Source organism: Bombyx mori, chromosome 18 (genome assembly GCF_030269925.1).
Source record: "Bombyx mori chromosome 18, ASM3026992v2".
In the NCBI taxonomy this organism is placed as follows: Eukaryota; Metazoa; Arthropoda; class Insecta; order Lepidoptera; family Bombycidae; genus Bombyx; species Bombyx mori.
Window position 1 is genome coordinate 11,693,336 of NC_085124.1, and position 18,773 is coordinate 11,712,108.

Here is an 18,773-nt window from a genome sequence, read left to right on the forward strand (position 1 = left end):
TCGCAGCTATCGCAATGTATTAGGACCTTCAGTTTCATACACAATGCAGACATTTACGTTGTGACTTTAATTAATTTCAGGTAGGAAGTAGACTTTCCTGCTTAACTACGCAGATTTAATATCCCAACGATCCAAAATCGACCACCAACATAATAATAATTCTTGTTTGTATTTCTTAAGGTTTAAATGTATAATAACGGTAGATTTACCTTTGGCAGTTCGAAGTTCGGCGGTGGAGTTATCTTTGAAAGTGCATATGAGTCGTATATTATCAAACAAGAAAATGTTATTGATATGTCAATACAGATTGATTTGAATATAATCGTCTCCTTCAAAGAATACGGTTCAAAACCTGCATTAAATAAAGGTTAATACTTAACCTGTTATTTATCTAAGATGTCGTTCAGAAGAGTTTTGTGGCTGCCAATGGAATACAAAGTCAATAATTCGTTTTTCTGATTTACCAATAATTGTCCAAAATTCACATTGCTGGCTTTGATACTAGTCGACCCATGTATGAAGAAAATTATAATTTGCTAAAACCAATTTTACACCACTACAATTATTTTTTCAAATTGTAAAGTAATCAATTGAAATTGTAATGTAATTATTGAAAATTTAGTTAAAAGACTACAATCCAGACAATTAAGTAATTTAAAAAAAAAATCGTTTGACAATCATTTATAGGATCGATCGAGCATACTCAATGTTTAAAGTACCCGTCTATAATATTATTATCAAATATATAATATTTATTATCAAATAGAATAGAAATATTATTATCAAATATTTAATATTTGATAATAATATTTCTATCTCGTATTTCTCATTAAAATATATGAAGTATGCCTTGTATTATAATCGATATCTGAATAGCTACCGTACGCGACGTGCCAAAACTTAGACGGGTTAAGTTATCGTTTTCTATTTAGTTAAATTCGTGTCCCTTACGCTATGTAACAATAAAATGTAATATAGTTTATTTTAATTAAAAATTTACAATTATAACATTTGCTAACAATTGAAACTTCTAACTTGAGATAATTTGGCACATTGAATGAGTATTGAGATATAATAAATTACTTAATATTTTAATCTATGCTTCGTTTTAAATTTTCTAATTGTACGAAGCCTCATATGCTGGACTGATCAACTGAAAAACCTTACCAAAACCCTACTTAAAGAGAGTGTGCGCCAAGCCTTAAGTTCGCAAATTATGGAAAACGTCTGTCAAGGCTATAATAAACAAGGATTCTTCATAATCACAACTACTCTGCCAAGATTAACCAATTATGATGATGAATTGTTCAATAATAATAAAAATCGGTTTTTTTTTTTCATAAAAAATAAATGCAAATCGGTATGTAGACGTAATATTTCTATGCATAGGCACCGTTAACATAAACATGACTTCACTTTGCATACTCAGGAATTTTATAGTAAATGTAAGTGATACCAAATCGCATTTTGAAGCACGCCAAGCCGTACCATTAAGGCATCTGCAGATGGAGCTTCGGTGCCGACGTTCAGCCGAGAATGTTCTAGATATTTGCATAGACTACGCCTAGGGATGAGCAGTACGACTTTTATAAACTTTATATATTTATTTAATAACGCGTTTTCAACCTTTTTATTTCCATGTAACGCTTAATGGATTTCATATAATGATAATGTATCTCTTAGCTTGAGAGCTCTCTACAATTAATATTGCGTTCGAAGAAACAATACAAAAATAAAAATGTATTAATTTTTTATTTTATTTATTAAGTACCAACATGTTATATATCAGCACAGAACATTACAGGTATCGTATACATTGATTTCACACTAAATGCTAACACAATTACACTGCATGCATTGAAAAAAAAAAAAATACGCCATTACTTAATTGAAAAGCTCATTGAGCAAGGTTGTAGATTTCTCGCCTAAAACTTTCAACAGTGCCAGCAAAAACGTCCAGAGAATATTTGTTATGCAAATTATTTAATTCCCCAACTAGTCTGCTGAGAGGCGCGTTCTTACCGAGGTTGGTGTAGTATCTGGGAACCCTGAACACCATCAACTTTGAAGCTCTTGTCGACGTCAGCGGCACATTAAAGTTCAGAAGAGATAAGAGTTCGCATATGTATAACTAGCCCTCACTTCGCTTCGGAAACTGTAATTTATTATTGATTTCTCCACTATTTAATGGATGTTATTATACATATAAACCTTCCTCTTCAATCACTCTATCTATTAAAAAAAACCGCATCAAAATCCGTTGCGTAGTTTTAAAGATTTAAGCATATATAGGGACAGACAAAGCGACTTTGATCGACTAGTGATAGTAATAATATGTGATTAAACAGAATGATCGCATAGGGGAATATTTATAAAAAAAATATTAATATTCTTGAAACGGTTATAATATTATAAGAATGTAATTATCGGTATTACTTCGTAGGATTGAAGATGCGCCGCCACATTTACATCTAGTAAAGTCTAATTACTTTAGTTTTTTTTTTTTTTTTCTACCTATGCTGATAGCCTTGAGAGGCTATTTCAGCTTCACCCTAACGTTTGTAGGTGAGCTCGCGGGGCTCAACCGGAGAGTTGCTAACACTGACCCTAGCAAGAGCAGTACTTCGCAGAATCTACCACCGGATCGGAAACGCGACCCGCTGAGAAGACCCGGCGAGAAACTCAGTGGGTTCGACGAGGACGGTGACCGGTGCTTGTGGTGCCTAAAAGCACCGTTACTTTAAAGTAATCTTACAAGAATTTATAATAAGTAGAGGTCCCGCAGTAGTCGAAATTCGACTATAATTAATTGGAATTGTAAGTTTGCACACAATTACGATTGTATTTTCAACGCCAAGACTACACTATAGAAAAATATGAATAAAGACAAACAATATTTAATCTATTTTCAATTTGACCACAGACGTCAAGAACAAAAGTTTGAGAAGAAATAAATAGTATGCATGCGTGTGTGTATCAAATACATGGTAGTGTGTGTAATGTTTTCTTTATTAATTTAATGTATCTTTTATGCATTATTTAAAAAAAAAATTTGCATTGTGCAGTTCTTCTCTATATTCTCTATAAGTGTGGAAAATTTCATACTCCTCCGTCCGCGCAATATTCGTAAAAAGGGATACAAAGTTTTTGCTTCACGTATTAATATATAGATATTTTCAATCACTAGTTTCGACACTGCACGGCACCGAGAATGTTCTCAATATTTCCATATATTAGGGTTGGCAGTACTGTGAATTAGATAATTTTAAATTTATGGAAATTAACGTAAATTACTCAGCTTATCACTCTCACAGTAAATGCCGAAAATAATAAATAATCCAGCTTGTTATGTATTTATTTTTAGTTTTATAACGTAGGTGAGTAAGGTCAATGCCCATCTGGCTTATCGCAGTCTATAGGCTATAGCCAATTTGGATGGCGCCATCCAACTATATGTCAGTGGTGGTAGGACCTCTTGTGAGTCCGCATGGGTAGGTACCACCACCCCGCCGGTGAGTCACCATCACTCATTGACGTCAGCAAGCCGTTGCCTACCGCTGAGTAATCTCCGTAAGCCTCGTTTGAAGAAGGTCAGTCTTTAGTCACGTTCCACGGTACCCACTATAAGAGGTGGGACGGTGCTATTTTGTGACTCCACACAGTCAATAGATTAAGCTAGGAACAGTTAATACTAACTAGGAACAGCTGAACCGTAAGTTATAATAAGACTACTTGTAGCAGAAGTGTCACTTGTATATTTATAACTTTTAACGTGATTAAACATTCATAAAATCCTTGATTACTCACACAGTTGCTACCTGAAACCATTTTTCCGAAGCGCAGAGCGTTTCCAGAGTTTTTTTTTTGGCTCTGGTGTATATTCATGAGCGACATTCCTAACACTCCATCATCGTGATCGTATGTCTATTTGCTTTCGTAAAATTTGATTCGATAAATGAAATAAAAACAATTTTAAGTCAAAAATAGCGACTTTTCAACTCTACATTGAAAATCGAGATGAAAATATCATAAAAAACTTTAATAATATAATTTAGAGAAAAAAGTGAACATTCAATTCAAATAATACGTTTAATCTCTATTGAGCTGGATATAAATCTCGGGCCGTTTCTACGCGTCTAATGAGAGGGTCTGTAGCACATGACGTCACGTAGCGTCGCGCAGACGGCCTAGTATTCATGAGGAGCTCGCAGGTCTCCGTACTAAAATCTAGAACACGTAATTCAAGGAACTTTATTTAAAACATGTACCTACACATTTTACGATACTAAATATTTTTTGTATTATAAATACATAGTCATCAAAACGGTAACCGTGTGTAGTATTTAGATTAAAGCTATTTAGTTCTTTTAACAGGCTAACTTAACATCCAAGGTAGGTGGCGGCATTTACATTGTACATATCTATGGGCTCCGGTAACCACTTAACACCAGGTGGGCCGTGAGCTCGTCCACGAACCTACGCAATAAAAAAAATCCAAACACATGCGATATGAATAAAATGGTAACCATAATATGGAAGTATAATGAAGGTAATTAGCAAAGTTTAGTCCGAATAAAATTAATATTTAGAGATAGACGAATTAAGGTTCGCCTAATTCATCGAAAAAGCGATAAGAAAACATCGCTATGCTGTAAACAAATAACTAGATTTTTAAAAAAATGTATTGTTACGCCGGTAAGAGTAACGACATCTATCACCGAATAGCCGAACGAATATCGAAGGATCTAGTAGCATCAAGAACGCTCGAGAAGTACAACGCCATCTATTTTCAAATAGTAGAAACACACATGGAAAATACTCGATATGTGGGGAATGTTCTCGATGATTCTAGGGATATCGTATCGACTATAAAAACGTTGCAGAGATGGCATGCAGTCAGTGAGTAATCGGAACTACTCGAAGCGAAACAAAATTGAAAATTTTAAAGTGTTCAGTGTGTGTTCTAAGTGATAAATACAGTTTTAAGTTGTACTTTGGTAGAACATTTATTTATTCCGAACCACAGCGCGTAACAGTATCATGCACCTTAATTCCATCTTAATCATGATGTCTTAACCCCAAACTGCACGACTCAAGAACTTTTGTTATCTTGAAATGCATTTCAAGTCTAATATTTTATTTGCTGTTGACTCCATGAATTTTTACTTTATTACCAGCCACACAATCTCAATTCCAGTTTACGCTTCAAAAGCGGTAGAATAGTTCGAAAACAACGAAACCGAAGAAAACTTATCTTGTTGAACACAAGGACTATTTTATTAGGATGATTGAACACATCGCTACAATTTACAACCTGTTTTCATTTTACTCTTGATCCGCTCGAAGGAAAACCATGGAGCAACGAATTAAGTCGCTTTTGGTATATAAGCAAATATTTATTTTACTTTATACGAAACTAAAATAATATTTATTTATTTCCCTGAATATTGCATAAGCTATTGCTCATAATATATTTGCACTTATGTATAGTTTGTATGTATTTTTTTGTGTTTATGTGTTTAACTGATATTTCAATGCACCTACCATTATTTACTCTGCACTACCTTTGGTAGACTGGTAGAGAATGTCTTACTTATTAAGTAAATAGTACATAAAATAAAATATAAAAAATGACAAAATAATTAAATTCGATTGAATCTTTACATAGATCATGGTTGTTGTAATTTTCTTGATACTCTAATTTTGCGATCAACTATTAAAACAAACTTAGATTAGAAATCTGATCCTAAAAATGGTTACGAAAATGTTTCCGACTTTGTGTCTAATGTCGAGTAATAAGACTGAAAATCGAGTCGCCTATAAAACTGACAAATGCACCCAACGATAGTACATTTTACGAACTCAGTGTGCAATAAAGTCGTAAAGCTACATTGTTGAAGCGTTAATGCACTAAAGAGTTATTGTCTAAACTTGTTAACTGGCATCGTGTGAGAAGCACTACAATGTTATTGAAGTCGTAAGACAGGGTTTAAAAAAAATCTCATTCAAATTTGAGGACTAACAAGACGTTAATGCTACCGACATTCTTGTCATTAAATTTATAGTTTCTTTTGCCTATGTAAGCAGGCGAGCGTACGGTCTGCCTGATGAAGAATAGCTACCGTCATTCGTGGACGTCAGCTGTGCCAGAGGCACTGCCAAGCCACTGCCTACCGCTGAATATGCTTCGCAAGCCTTGTTTGAGAATATGTCAAGGCGTTCGAATAACACCATAGAGGCAAGTTCATTCCAGAGCCGGATAGTAGGTACGTGGCAAAAAAGAGATCGTACCGATCGTATCGAGAGAACGTACTTTCGATGAACGCAGCGGCTCCAGATAGTATCAATTAAATCTGCTCTGGTGGCGGGAGGTGTACCTAATGGTAAAAATATACCTACTATACCTTCTAAGAACAATAGATGATTGCATAACAATATAAAAAGCTATATAATCCTCCAAGGGTACCTCGCGTTACAGTTTAAGGTAATCGCTAACTTTTGTCGGGATTATCCGATCCTATAACTAACTCTCTCGAAGTAGGCGTCAAGCCTACAGGTGGTACCCTCCCTATCCCATAGACACAGCCCACTGATTTTCTCGCCGGATCTTCTCAGTGGGCCGCGTTTCCGATCCGGTGGTAGATTCTGCGAAGCACTGCTCTTGCTAGGGCTACTGTTAGCCCCTACACGTTAGGTTAAGCTGGCATAGCCTCTCAAAGCTACCACCAGCTTAGGTTAGAAAAAAAAGGTTCCAGAATAGTAAATAAATTCAAACTAAAGTAGGTACATACCCACCGCCAGTAATATATCAAATATTGATTTAAGGAGCCACTTGATAGTCAATCTCTTGTTAGAGATACGACCCTAAGCGATGATGACAAATTACGAAAAGCTTAAAGTTCGGCTGCATTCGTTTACTTCAAAAAGATGACGGACCAGACACGTATTCATCATCTACTAAAGATAATTATATTCTAACCGCGCTACGAATAGCCTTTAGATACTATTCCCATAGGCGCCGACATTTGAGTTACACTTGCCGCCCTGACCTCCCGACCTGCGTCGTAAAGGCGCTCATAAAATGCCAAGCAAAACTATCGTTAGTTCCTACTACTGACAAATGGCGACACAGATAATAATAATATTTTGTTATCTGTACTAATGTTTGTAAAACTAAATATTTTGTTTAGCTTATTATTACTGGTTAAGTATAGTAAACCTGATGGTGTAACACCATCCCGCCTACTTCAGCCACGAAGCAATCACGCGTGCCATTTTGAAGGGAGGGATAGCTATTATACAATTGAGATTTCAAACGCATGTCCCAAACTGAGTATTATCGTTCTCTCAGCGATGAGCTCAGAAAACCACTTAATCCGAAAATTTGGCTGCAAATCTTAAAAAATCACAGCCTCTACAGGAAGACGTAGCTCCAGAGAATTCACAAATTCCTTAGGGGTTAATTAGAAGAAAAAAATAGAGGTAATATTATTATATTATAGCAATTAACATTTACACACTTGTTTTTGCATTTCTAAAACCTACGTACTACTTTAAGTTACAATTACATCATAATGACTTTTTCAAATAAAATATGCCTGCCTATTTCTGCCGTGAAGCAGTAATGCGTTTCGGTTTGAAGGGCGGGGCAGACGTTGTACTGTTAAAAGTGAGACTAACTAAAAGTTAAAACTCATGTCTCAAGGGGGGTGGCGGTATTTATATTGTAGATGTCTATGGGCTCCGGTTACCACTTAAGATCAGGTAGGCTGTGAGCTCGTCCACCCCTCTAAGCAATAAAAAAGATAAATAAAAAAATATTAAAATAATCAACTCAATTAATATTTATATCGTTTATTTAAAAAAATAACAACATTATAATGATAATTCTGTTAATATATCGCAATTCACTTAATTCTACTTTTGTATTATACTTACATGAGTAAATAAATTCAATAATTTATATATATGTTCAACAAAACAGTACCATTAAATGTTCGCTAACTTGAAAATGTCTTTTTTATTTACAAAATTTATAACCGACGCTTGAAAGGCAAACGTGACTAAGCGACAATGCGTGAACTTTACAGTAGACTAATTTAAAGTTGAAATACCTGAAAACAATTATATTTTAACGAATCTAGCTGTAGGATTGAAATGATTTTAATAGACATAGAATTTTTTTTTTTTACGCATCAAATACGTTTATTGCCTATCATTTATGTACAAAGCAGTTATTTTCGTTTAGTCACGTTTGCCTTTCAAGCATTGAATTATGTATTTGTAATGGCAGTACAATTAACATAGAGGCCGACAGGTGGCGCGCTAATAGTTTGTAATAAGTTTAAGTATTTTTTATGCATTTAGTGACAGTCATATAAGAAACTAAACAAATACACATGAAACAATACAAATAACATTTTAGTTTATACAAAAAAAGAGAGTCTAATTTCCGTTTGTACATTGTCTCAAATTTAATATAGAACAAAAAAAAGCATAATTTAATTGCTAAATCACATAATTACTTTATCACAGACATTAATTATCATTTTATACTTATCCCACAAACAATTTATTTCATTACTTTTCAAATTATTTTTCAAACCGAATGTTTCGCAGAAAAATACAGAAAATATAAAATTTAATCTGTTGATTTTTTTCTCTTAATTTTGTCTGCTGTATTATTCTGTTGTATTTAGCTTCAAAATAATCCGCAAACACGGTTCGCCGGCACCGCTTTATCTGTAAGTAATATATTATTCATTAATAGTAATATATCCATTGAATTCATTATAATAAATAATAAACATTAGCTGAGAACAAATCACACACGGTCATCCGGGCCCAAATTAGGATTCCCTGTGTTATTGGTACCAAATACTGACTATATACATATATATCTTTTTTTTATAGTTTTCGTGGTCTCTCGATTGGCTTAAAGGTGTTGTTGACAGGCAATAAAATATTTTAAAAAAAGCTCACAACACGTCTACAATATATTTTTTTTTTTTCTTAGATGGATGGACGAGCTCACAGGCCACTTGGTGTTAAGCTAGCTACTGGAGCCCATAGACATCTACAACGTAAATGCGCCACCCACCTTGAGATATAAGTTCTAAGGTCTCAGTATAGTTACAACGGCTGCCCCACCCTTCAAACCGAAACGCATTACTGCTTCACGGCAGAAATAGGCTGGATGGTGGTACCTACCCGCGCGGACTCACAAGAGGTCCTACCACCAGTAAGTGCATTTACCTATAATATCTAAAGTAACAATGAATCGATAGAGTTATTATATGCACCATTACCCGGTGACTACCTATTAAGTTGTTTGATCAAAATAATCAGGGTCAATTAAACAAGATCGTACTAATCTCTATTCCAAAAACAAACAACTCACTTATCATTTTCGGATACGGCAAATTCAAATTATCCATGATCTCAACGAACTCGGCAAGCGACTTCGTCAATCTGGGATTGTATTTCTTCTCTTCGGCGACAGATGTCGCTGTCTGCCCTCGGTAATCGTGCGCGGGATACAGCACGTACTCGTCGGGCAACGTGAATATTCTATTGTGGACCGATTTGTAGAGGGTCTCAGAGTTACCCTCCTGGAAATCGGTGCGGCCGCAACCCCGGATCAAGAGGGTGTCACCAGTGAACGCCAATGACTAGAAAGAAACAAGGTTATACATTAGTGAACTAAGAATATTAATTGTATTTTATAAACACACTAGCTGTACCCGTCTGCTTCGCTGGGCATTTAAAATTAACATTATTATTTCTCACCCCCACAAAAAATTCTCATCATTAACGCCCCCGCAACTGGTGTAGGGAGTCCTACAGTCACATAAATATTAGCTTATCCATTAAGTACATGTATTTTCTACATGGATACCAAGTTTCAGTAGTTAGGAACATCCGTAAAAACCACTGTAGATTTATTATATATTAGAATAGATAGACACAGGCCACCGATCGTCGGATCTTCTCAGTGGGTCGCGATTACGATGCGGTGGTATATTCTGTGAAGTACTGCTCTTGCTGGGACTAGTGTTAACTAATTCTCTCAGGTTGAGCAGGTGAGCTCACAAACCCTCTTCGGTTACCAGCTGAAGTCGTCGTGGCCTAAAGGATAAGACGTCCGGTGCCCTCATTACTGAGAGTTTTGACTCCCCCGCTGCATCAGTTTCTCCTGTACGATTTCCCTCCATCTGCTGCGATCCTTAGCTTCATGAAGGGCATTGTGGAAGTTGATGTTTAGAGAAGATCGTATTTGGTCCGACCATCTCGTGGGACTGCGTCCTCTGGGACGTTTGCCATCTACCTTTCCTGTCACCATCAGCTGTTCTAGATTGTGACCCTCTTTACGAGCAATACGTCCGAAGAATTCCAGCATCCTACGAAGGCATATAGTGGAAAGTCTAGTTTTGGTATGAAGCTCTCTCAGAATAGACACGTTGGTGCGAAAGGCGTTCCATGGAATCTGTAGCATTTTTCTCCGGCACCACATTTCAAAGGCCAATAGCATAGCTGCCAAGCTACATCAGTAAAATAGTTCACCTGTTCGTGACATATGTAAGTCAAGCATCCATTAGTGTGGCCCGGAGTCGCAGCAGCGAGGAGTTCGTGGCTCCCGAACCGCACCAGGTCACCGTCGAGCAGGTGGATATCGGCTTGGGCACCCGAATCCTTGCCTATGACGCTTTTAGTACCCGGTACGAGTGACTTCAACTTCCCAGTGCCGGTTATATGGTCGGCGTGCATGTGTGTGTTCACTGAAATAAAAAAAAAACAGTTTAGCTGATCAGAGTCAATGCCATCAGATGCCATGCTGAAATTAATAGACGTGGACAAATCACTACTATTAGAGAGAGAGAGAGAGAGAGAGACAGCATACTTTATTGCACACCAAAACACAATTAACATCAGAAATGGAACTTTACACACTTAGAAAGGGCTATAAGGTCACTCTGACGAACATAGTCACGTTAGCGCTGGATAGATGGCGCTGGTAGTGATTTTTATCTTTTGTACCATAGGTCGAATCAATATTGCAATTTTGTTTAAATGCATGTCACATCATTGGAACACAAACTACACTAACTATAGTACATTGTGCACCAAGGGACAAAAGTTGGACATTTCCCCCCGCGTGTAAAATTGGTAAACACGCTGGATGAGATGTCCTACTTTTTTCCCGCGGTGCACATACTATTTTTTCTCCTACCAGGCCGAAAGTTCGACATTGTAAAAAACTTAACACCCGTGGAGTGCCGAGCCGGGGGCCAGGGGCGAAGCCCTGGCGGGACGTGGAGGAGCTGAGCCCCCCACTCATAAAAAAAACAATTTAACTGTTTTTAATTTTCAAATAAACTACTACTAATTGAATAAGAACTGTCTGATGAACTCATCTTTGTTTAATACTTCACTATTAAATTTTATTGCCTTTTGTTTATTTCACTTTTACACTAAACACAATATTGCAAATTACCCGAGCACAACAATGGCGGAGAATTTTAGGTGCGTGAGAGCAGACGTAGACACTAACGCGCATGCGCACTTATCAGTACCCAGGGAGGAAAAGTTAGACTTTCTTCCCTGTACAGCGAGACGAAAGCCGAACTTTCGGCGTAGTTAGGAGAAAAAGCACTTTTTAAAGTCACAGGAAAAACTTTTTTTAGTTTAGAAAATTATCTGCAATACCCACTAGCATAAATGAGTTTAAAGCCAAGTTCCTGTATTAACTTAGCATCCCTCTCGGCGTGTTCTAAAACTGGATCTATGAGGACCACTTCACCAGTCTTCTTATCTCCAAGTAAATATGTATATGTGCTACTCACTGTATCAAATAACTAGAAAAAAAAGTTAGGCCATTTATATTAATTGAGTTCCAAATTTACACAGAATGGAGATTTTATTTTTTCCTCTAATTGAAATACAATTTTAGTGTTTTATTTTAACATCTATACCTTTTAGGAGGATGTACATATGAGGCTCTAAAAAGAAAGTCTGGTATAAATATTTATCAATGATAGATTTTACAGACAGTTTGCCTTCTTGAGAGCACACCAGAAACCCGCAACCTTTGGTTAAGTGCTTGAAGGAATTATGATATTGCTCATATATCTAGGTAAAAGTTTATGGACTTTCATTATTATCATAAAATATATTTATCGGTCTCTGATAACTGATAATTTAGATTACAACTACACTCCTTTCACAAGTTTGTTTTTATTTCAATTACCATTACACAAGGCAATAAATTATATAGAGTAAGCACTTGTTGGCTGATGACTTAAGATAACGATATTAATTTTCAAGTTCTTTGCAAGTTTGTTATTTTAAGATTGCACAATTTATTTGTGATATCTTTCAAAACAAAAACAATACTCAGCTATGAATTGTATTACCTCTCTACCTTTCAATACCATACTAACCAGTGGTATGGTATACTGTAGTGCCCATCAGACAGGATATTCCGTCTCTTAGAGTGAAAGAGCTTACGTACAATTAAACTGAGCATGTTACAAAGTGGGTCTGCTACCAAATTTACATTGTTTTTATAAGCTCTAGTAATATTAATACCAGTTAGCCCTTGAGTTTGTCAATCGATTAATGAAATTGACATCTATTGCATATGACAAATTACTAGACTTTTAATTAGATTATGGTAAGACTTTTGTTCATTTACAATTGAAAGATCATAAAACTGACTGTTTATATTCACAGCATTTCTATTCTGTAATGTAAATTATTTATATGTTTATTGCATAGATGGGAGGACAAGCTCACAGCCCACCCAGTGTTAAGTGGTTACTGGAGCCCATAGACATCTACAGAGTAAAAGCCGCCACCCACCTTGAGATATGAGTTCTAAGGTCTCAGTATAGTTACAGCGGCTGCATCACCCTTCAAACCGAAACGCATTACTGTTTCACTGCAGAAATAGGCAGGGTCCTACCACCAATAATGACGTTATTTCATTAATAAGATATTAATACAAACCTGTCTGAAAAAGAAAGTGGTGTCTTTATGAACTGCTGACATAGTTCTGACATGAAATAATAAATTTGAAAGTTTGTATCTATCAGCCGCCTTCCGTCCACCAAACACCAATGATTGCAACATTCTGAAAGATTAGAAAGATATTGAATTACTATAGCTATTTCTTTAACTATTTTTGATCCAACATTACCATAAATATCACTGTTTAATAAATAAAATATGAAAGATATCCATGGCATCAGTGCATAAAATATTTGCCTTTAAAATGAATGAATTCATAACCCATTTACAGGTAATGGCTAAGCAGAGTTTTGGCTTTTTTGAGACATTGTGGATGTGCATTACTGAAATAAATGGATTAACATGAATGTTCAACCTGAATGTCCAACCTCCTGCACCATTTTAAAGAAGAAAGTCAAATCAGCTATCTGCCATTTCTCTCTTGTAGTGGACATGTAAATGATTACGAGAGTACTAGTAATTATTAACTTTTTGTATGAATCTTGGTAATAAAGTTTTTGTTTTTCAAAAACAGAAGTCTTAACCTTATTATTATTAATGCAATAAAAACTGTAACGTGAGTAAAAACGTTGTATTTTTTCAATTATTTATTTGGAAACTTTAAAATTTTATCTATTATTTTTTGTGTTCAGTTGCCTAAGTTTATTATCGCAATTTTTTATAAAAATACACAACATATCATTTAACAGGTAAAAACAATAAAAACTTACTTTAAGACGTTTAAAATATCTTTTGCTTTCAAAATCAAAACATAGTTTAATTTTCAGCCACGTAATGCTTATGAAAATTGCTTTACAAAATAATTTTCTTATCAGTACGGTACCGTAACTACATAATTTAGTACGTACCTTTATGTACAGTTTGTACAGTAACTCAAATATATTAAGTTTATAATCTATGGTACAGTAGATATAGGTTTTTACTTATAAATCGAACAAGGCACTGGAATTCAATAAATAAATTCACTGTTTGTTTAGTTAATGCTACTGGTCGTTAGATTAGACATAAAGCTTAAAGTTAATACTATTATTTTATTTATTTAAAGCTACGGACGCTACGGTAACCATTCGTACTGTTTTTGGTAGGACAGTATAACAGTACTGGTATATAATAAGTATGTAATCAATGGTACTGGTTGTTGTACAAGACACGGTCTTTTTAAAAAAAAAAGATATGTACTTAAATTTTATTTAGAATTGACTATAAAAATACAGTATAAATGTATAATAAGTTCGCAAGTAATCGATTAATAATATTTTTTCTGTGTACATTAGAGTATGTACACAACTACACACAGAGAGTAGACTAGTTGACTAGTGTAAACATCGATCGCCAAATGTCATGTAAAATTAATACTTATCCTACTTTAATAGCATTTGGAAAGTGAAGCGTTTAGTGCGGAGCACATCTCTCCCATCACCCTCCCCCTCGGGACGCCGGACTGGCGGTCGTCGGCGCCACGACCACCAGCCCTCTCGGTACTTTAATAGCATAGCGTAAAACATGGCATGTGCAATACTAACAGTTAGGTACAGGTCACTCGGTTTCAACGGAATATGCGCCATATTAAATGGTTATTGTTTTAGTAATAACCGATCTGGTGTTAAAAACGTATTAAATTTTTTTTTTACTTTTTGTCCTGTTTTGGATTTAAAAATAATGGGCACCGTACCTATACATCAAAGAATACAATTACCTTCTACCATAGAGTTACTATTCTAACTGGAGTGCTTACTTCGTTTGACATAAAAACTAAAAATATACTTTATCTCTATGGCTTAAAGTTTATTTTTAAATAGCAAAAGATGTAAGGAAAAACGGTCTGAAAAGAGAATGATTAAGTGGTGGTGTCCCTCTCGCACATTTTACAAACAAAAAGCAGTGTTGCTAGCTTAGAGGATTTTCCATAAATTCTCGGAATTTGGACCCCCTTCTTAGTTATCAAAAATGGCTTTTAGTGGTTAGTGGATTTTTTAGTAGCTTGGGTGTTGTTGAAAATTATCGAAAAGGTTAAAATCAATCCACTTTACAGGATTTTAAACATTTTATGACAATAATATATCTAAATACATATTATTTAAACGATGTGACTTAAACTTAACTAGAAAATGTTGCGAGAATTTAGAATTTCCATCAACGTCAAAAATTAAATTGGTTCAAAATAAACGTACAAAGTTATGGTGAAATTAGATTCTGATGATGACAATTTATTAAAATAAATTATATAAGAAGTATTGATTATATGATATGTATATTGATTTTTAATAGAACATCATATATTAATAAAGCTTATTAAATAAAAAAATATTGTTCTATATTAATAAGAACTCTGTTTAATGGAAAATTTAATGGTAGGTACGTAAATTTCTGATGGTTTTCATGTTGAATTTGGTGGGAAGCCAGATTAATTGTTGGCATCACCGAAAAAGAGCTATGAATGGATTAAAAGAAAAATGGCGTCTCTTTACGTTTGTAGTGCGAAGTTAAAATGGCACTGATACAGCTTGTGGCTTGTTTTTTTTCGAAAATCGTGAAAGTTTCCGTGTAATCATGGTGAACACTTTTAATGTAAGTGGTTTTAAGCGAGAATCCTCTCCAGTTTGTGGAATATCCTTCCATATGTCAGATTCATTGATAAATTTTTACTAGTGTGAGCATATATTTTTAAAATGTGAGATATTTTTTCTCATTATAATATTTAATACCATTTGTCTTGTAAATTGTACTTAATCTATGTCATATACTAAATTTGAAAAAACAATCGTGAAAACTATAATTTTGCAATGTCTTTTTCATATTATAAGAGCCATCACGTGGTATTTTTTGAACTTTTTTTATTGTATTGAATAGCGTCGCACGCAAGCATGTATATCATTTGCCTGACGTTAAGCGAACGAGTAGGATCTTCTAGTAAATATGACGTTGGAATTTCTGGAAAATGTCCTATATAAAGGTCAAACAAGAAGAATCAAGTACTCAAACGCAAGAAATAAAAAATACCCCGAGAAAAGCAAAATTACGACAAGATGTTAAGGTATTGAAACAAAAACTTAAAAGTCGCGAAATAGTGATTGTAAATATAAAGTCGATTTTAGATTTATTAAAGAAAAATGGCGATTTTTAATTGAATTGAAATTTAAATTGCGAAATTTTAATGATACTCATGGTCCACTTAGATATTGATTAAAATAAATTATGTATTTCGTTGAAAAAAAAGAATTTACTTAAAATAGAGGAAATGTTATATTATAAGACTACAGAAAATTAACTGAACTTAATAATAATAATATGTATAACCAATATTTTGTAAATAGAGATCAAGTACTATGTGTATCGTGTTATGTGTATTGACTTGTCATTTAAGAGTTATTTAATTGTCTACATATAACAAATAAATGAATTTCAGTTCATTTCATTTTATTACCCATTGTGTTTTATTTCCTAAAATGTAATTTTAAATCAATTGAAGATGTGAAATGTAGGAAAAGAGCACCCGATACGCGCCGACCATGTGTGTTGCAGTGTCTCACTCAGTGTGTCAAATATTAATTTGCACGGCCCACTTAGCCAGTACATTAAAGTAGGAATTGCGTAATTAAGTTCAACATAATATATTATTTAAGTCGCGGTTGAGTATTCGGACGTTAAACATGAGTTTGAGGAAGTTTAAGTAATAGAACTGAGGTAATGATGTTTGTAATAATGTAATAAATGTAATAAAACTCAGTGCTAGATTTTCGACAACGCAGCAATTTCCAAAAAAAACCGTCGAAAAAAAGTCACCATGACGACGAAGCAATGTTTAGAATTGAATTTACATAAATAAAAGGTTGCAAGCACGTGTTTTGTATTTACATAGGGTTACACAGAATTACTTAAGGTAAATTCAAAACTGATGCATGTGTATAATTTTGTCCTATAATTAAATTATATATGGTCACCACATTAGACAAGGACACCGCGACCAAAAAGTATTCTCTTTCGAGACCGATTTCTCGGCATTAGACAGCACTCCAGTTGTAGGTACTTATTAACTCCATGCCTTCTACATATACATTTGAGTATCACAAATACGTGGATAATCTATACGTAGCGCAGAGCTCTATGGCAGAGCTTTAATCTCCGTTTTTTCAGCATGACAGCCGTACTTTTGCGATTCAATAGTTGCCAGCGTCGGGCTTATAATTGTCTCAAATAAATCCAAAAATACCACATTTACATTTATTGTTCTGCGAAACACTATTAAGGCTAGTGTTAGCAAATTCTCTCAGACTGAACCTGTGAACTAACCTACTCGACCGCGCGTAGATCGAATAGCCCCTTGAGCTCCAAGCGGAGTAGGAAAAAAAATCATTGTAATTTGTGTCCAAAATCGTTTAATCATATCTATCACAATATATGATAGTTATGTGTGATAGAAGTTCTTGATGTACTAGCGTGAATGTAAGGGAGATATAACATAGAGCACATACTGAACGTCCGACAGAAATGAGACTTCTGTGTCGATGTACTCAATAGGTAGTCGTTTAATGAAAACGTAACACTTGAATTTGGGTTGCGGCAGATTACGCCACGCACACACACCATCACCTTACTCACAGTCTGCCCTGGATAATTACAGTTTAATTTCAGGTTCAGACATGTTTTTGAGTGACAAAGGTGTATTGTTATTTCCCTATCTGTTCGCTTTTTGCCTAAGGGGCTATTCCAGCTATGTCTGGGATGAGCTCACAGGCTCAACATGAGTGAATTTACTAACACTAGCCTTAGTAAGACTTGAGCAGATCCGGCGAGAAACTTAGTGGGCTAAGAAGTGTATCAGTCGGTTCATGTCCGACATACCCGCCTCAATCTCCACCGCGCAGGCAGAAGTCCGGCGATATTCTACTGATCCAAAAATAAACTATTTAGATTTACAAATTGGCCTCATGGTCTTGGAGAAATTTTATTTTAGTTCTTATTATAATATATTATCGATTCATGCAGCGCCTCTTCTCTAGTGATGCCAAAGTAAATCGACTAAAATGAAAACATCAAACACTGGCTGGAAAAGACTTTTCCTTCAATCCTAGCTATAAATCAAACACGTGAAAATTTCATTCTTTTTGAATCAGACACAAACAATAACTTGCTAAATTAATAGTATGTCCACTATATTTCCATGATTTGACAATACTTTTAAAATAAAAAATAACAGGTAAGCGCTTCATTTAGTTTATTTCAATTCAAGAGTATATTTAGACAAATACAAACAATCTTATTTTTTTGTTGCATACATACGCTGCTTTGAATTGCATTCTAGTTAAACTCAATTTAAATCCACCTAAAGTTTTGTTTATTGTCTCAACTAAAGGTGAAAATACTAATAAAAAAATTTACATTATGATACCTTGTGTGAAAAGATGACTTTATACTTTATCATAAAAACCCCAATTTCAAACTTTACGACTTTACGATAATTTTCTGAAAACCTATTAAAAACAATCGACTATCGGTACGCACACATTGATGCTACAATATTCTGCGCTGTAGATTTCGAGCCTGCTGTTTGTTTTATTGCTATTTCAACTAGCACACGGGGAACATATCGCTCTGTTTCTTTTTTGCAAATTAGATTGGACGACGTCACTGACCTGCCGTTCTCGATCCCCACCCTCAAACTCACACTTAGAAATTTTCATCTGATGTAAACAGTAAACGTATACACGTAAACACATACTTTACATGTTGTACTAATATGAGAC

The 18,773-nt window shown here is 34.8% G+C and overlaps 2 protein-coding genes across 3 annotated transcripts in view; one reads left to right on the forward strand and one right to left on the reverse strand.

The window, feature by feature from the left end:
* Window positions 1-7,838: 7,838 nt before the first annotated feature.
* On the reverse strand, window positions 7,839-14,125 carry LOC101745571 (persulfide dioxygenase ETHE1, mitochondrial). 2 transcript variants are annotated; one of them, XM_004928278.5, is made up of 6 exons: window positions 13,740-14,125; window positions 13,009-13,132; window positions 11,711-11,855; window positions 10,564-10,778; window positions 9,401-9,671; window positions 7,839-8,742 (listed from the first exon to the last, which is right to left on the reverse strand). In XM_004928278.5, the coding sequence occupies exons 2-6, from the start codon at window positions 13,129-13,131 to the stop codon at window positions 8,702-8,704; spliced, it is 795 nt and encodes a 264-aa protein (XP_004928335.1). In that variant the 5' UTR covers window position 13,132; window positions 13,740-14,125; the 3' UTR covers window positions 7,839-8,701. The 2 variants fall into 2 exon arrangements, with proteins under 2 accessions (XP_004928335.1, XP_012547688.1); XM_012692234.4 differs by having other exon boundaries at window positions 13,878-13,908.
* A 3,950-nt stretch (window positions 14,126-18,075) lies between these two features.
* Window positions 18,076-18,773, forward strand: part of LOC101745720 (tubulin-specific chaperone cofactor E-like protein) — a 33,524-nt gene continuing 32,826 nt past the window's right edge. Inside the window, exon 1 of the mRNA XM_004928279.4 lies at window positions 18,076-18,226. The gene's annotated coding sequence lies outside the window, so the exon portion shown is untranslated. The remainder of the gene's footprint in view (window positions 18,227-18,773) is intronic.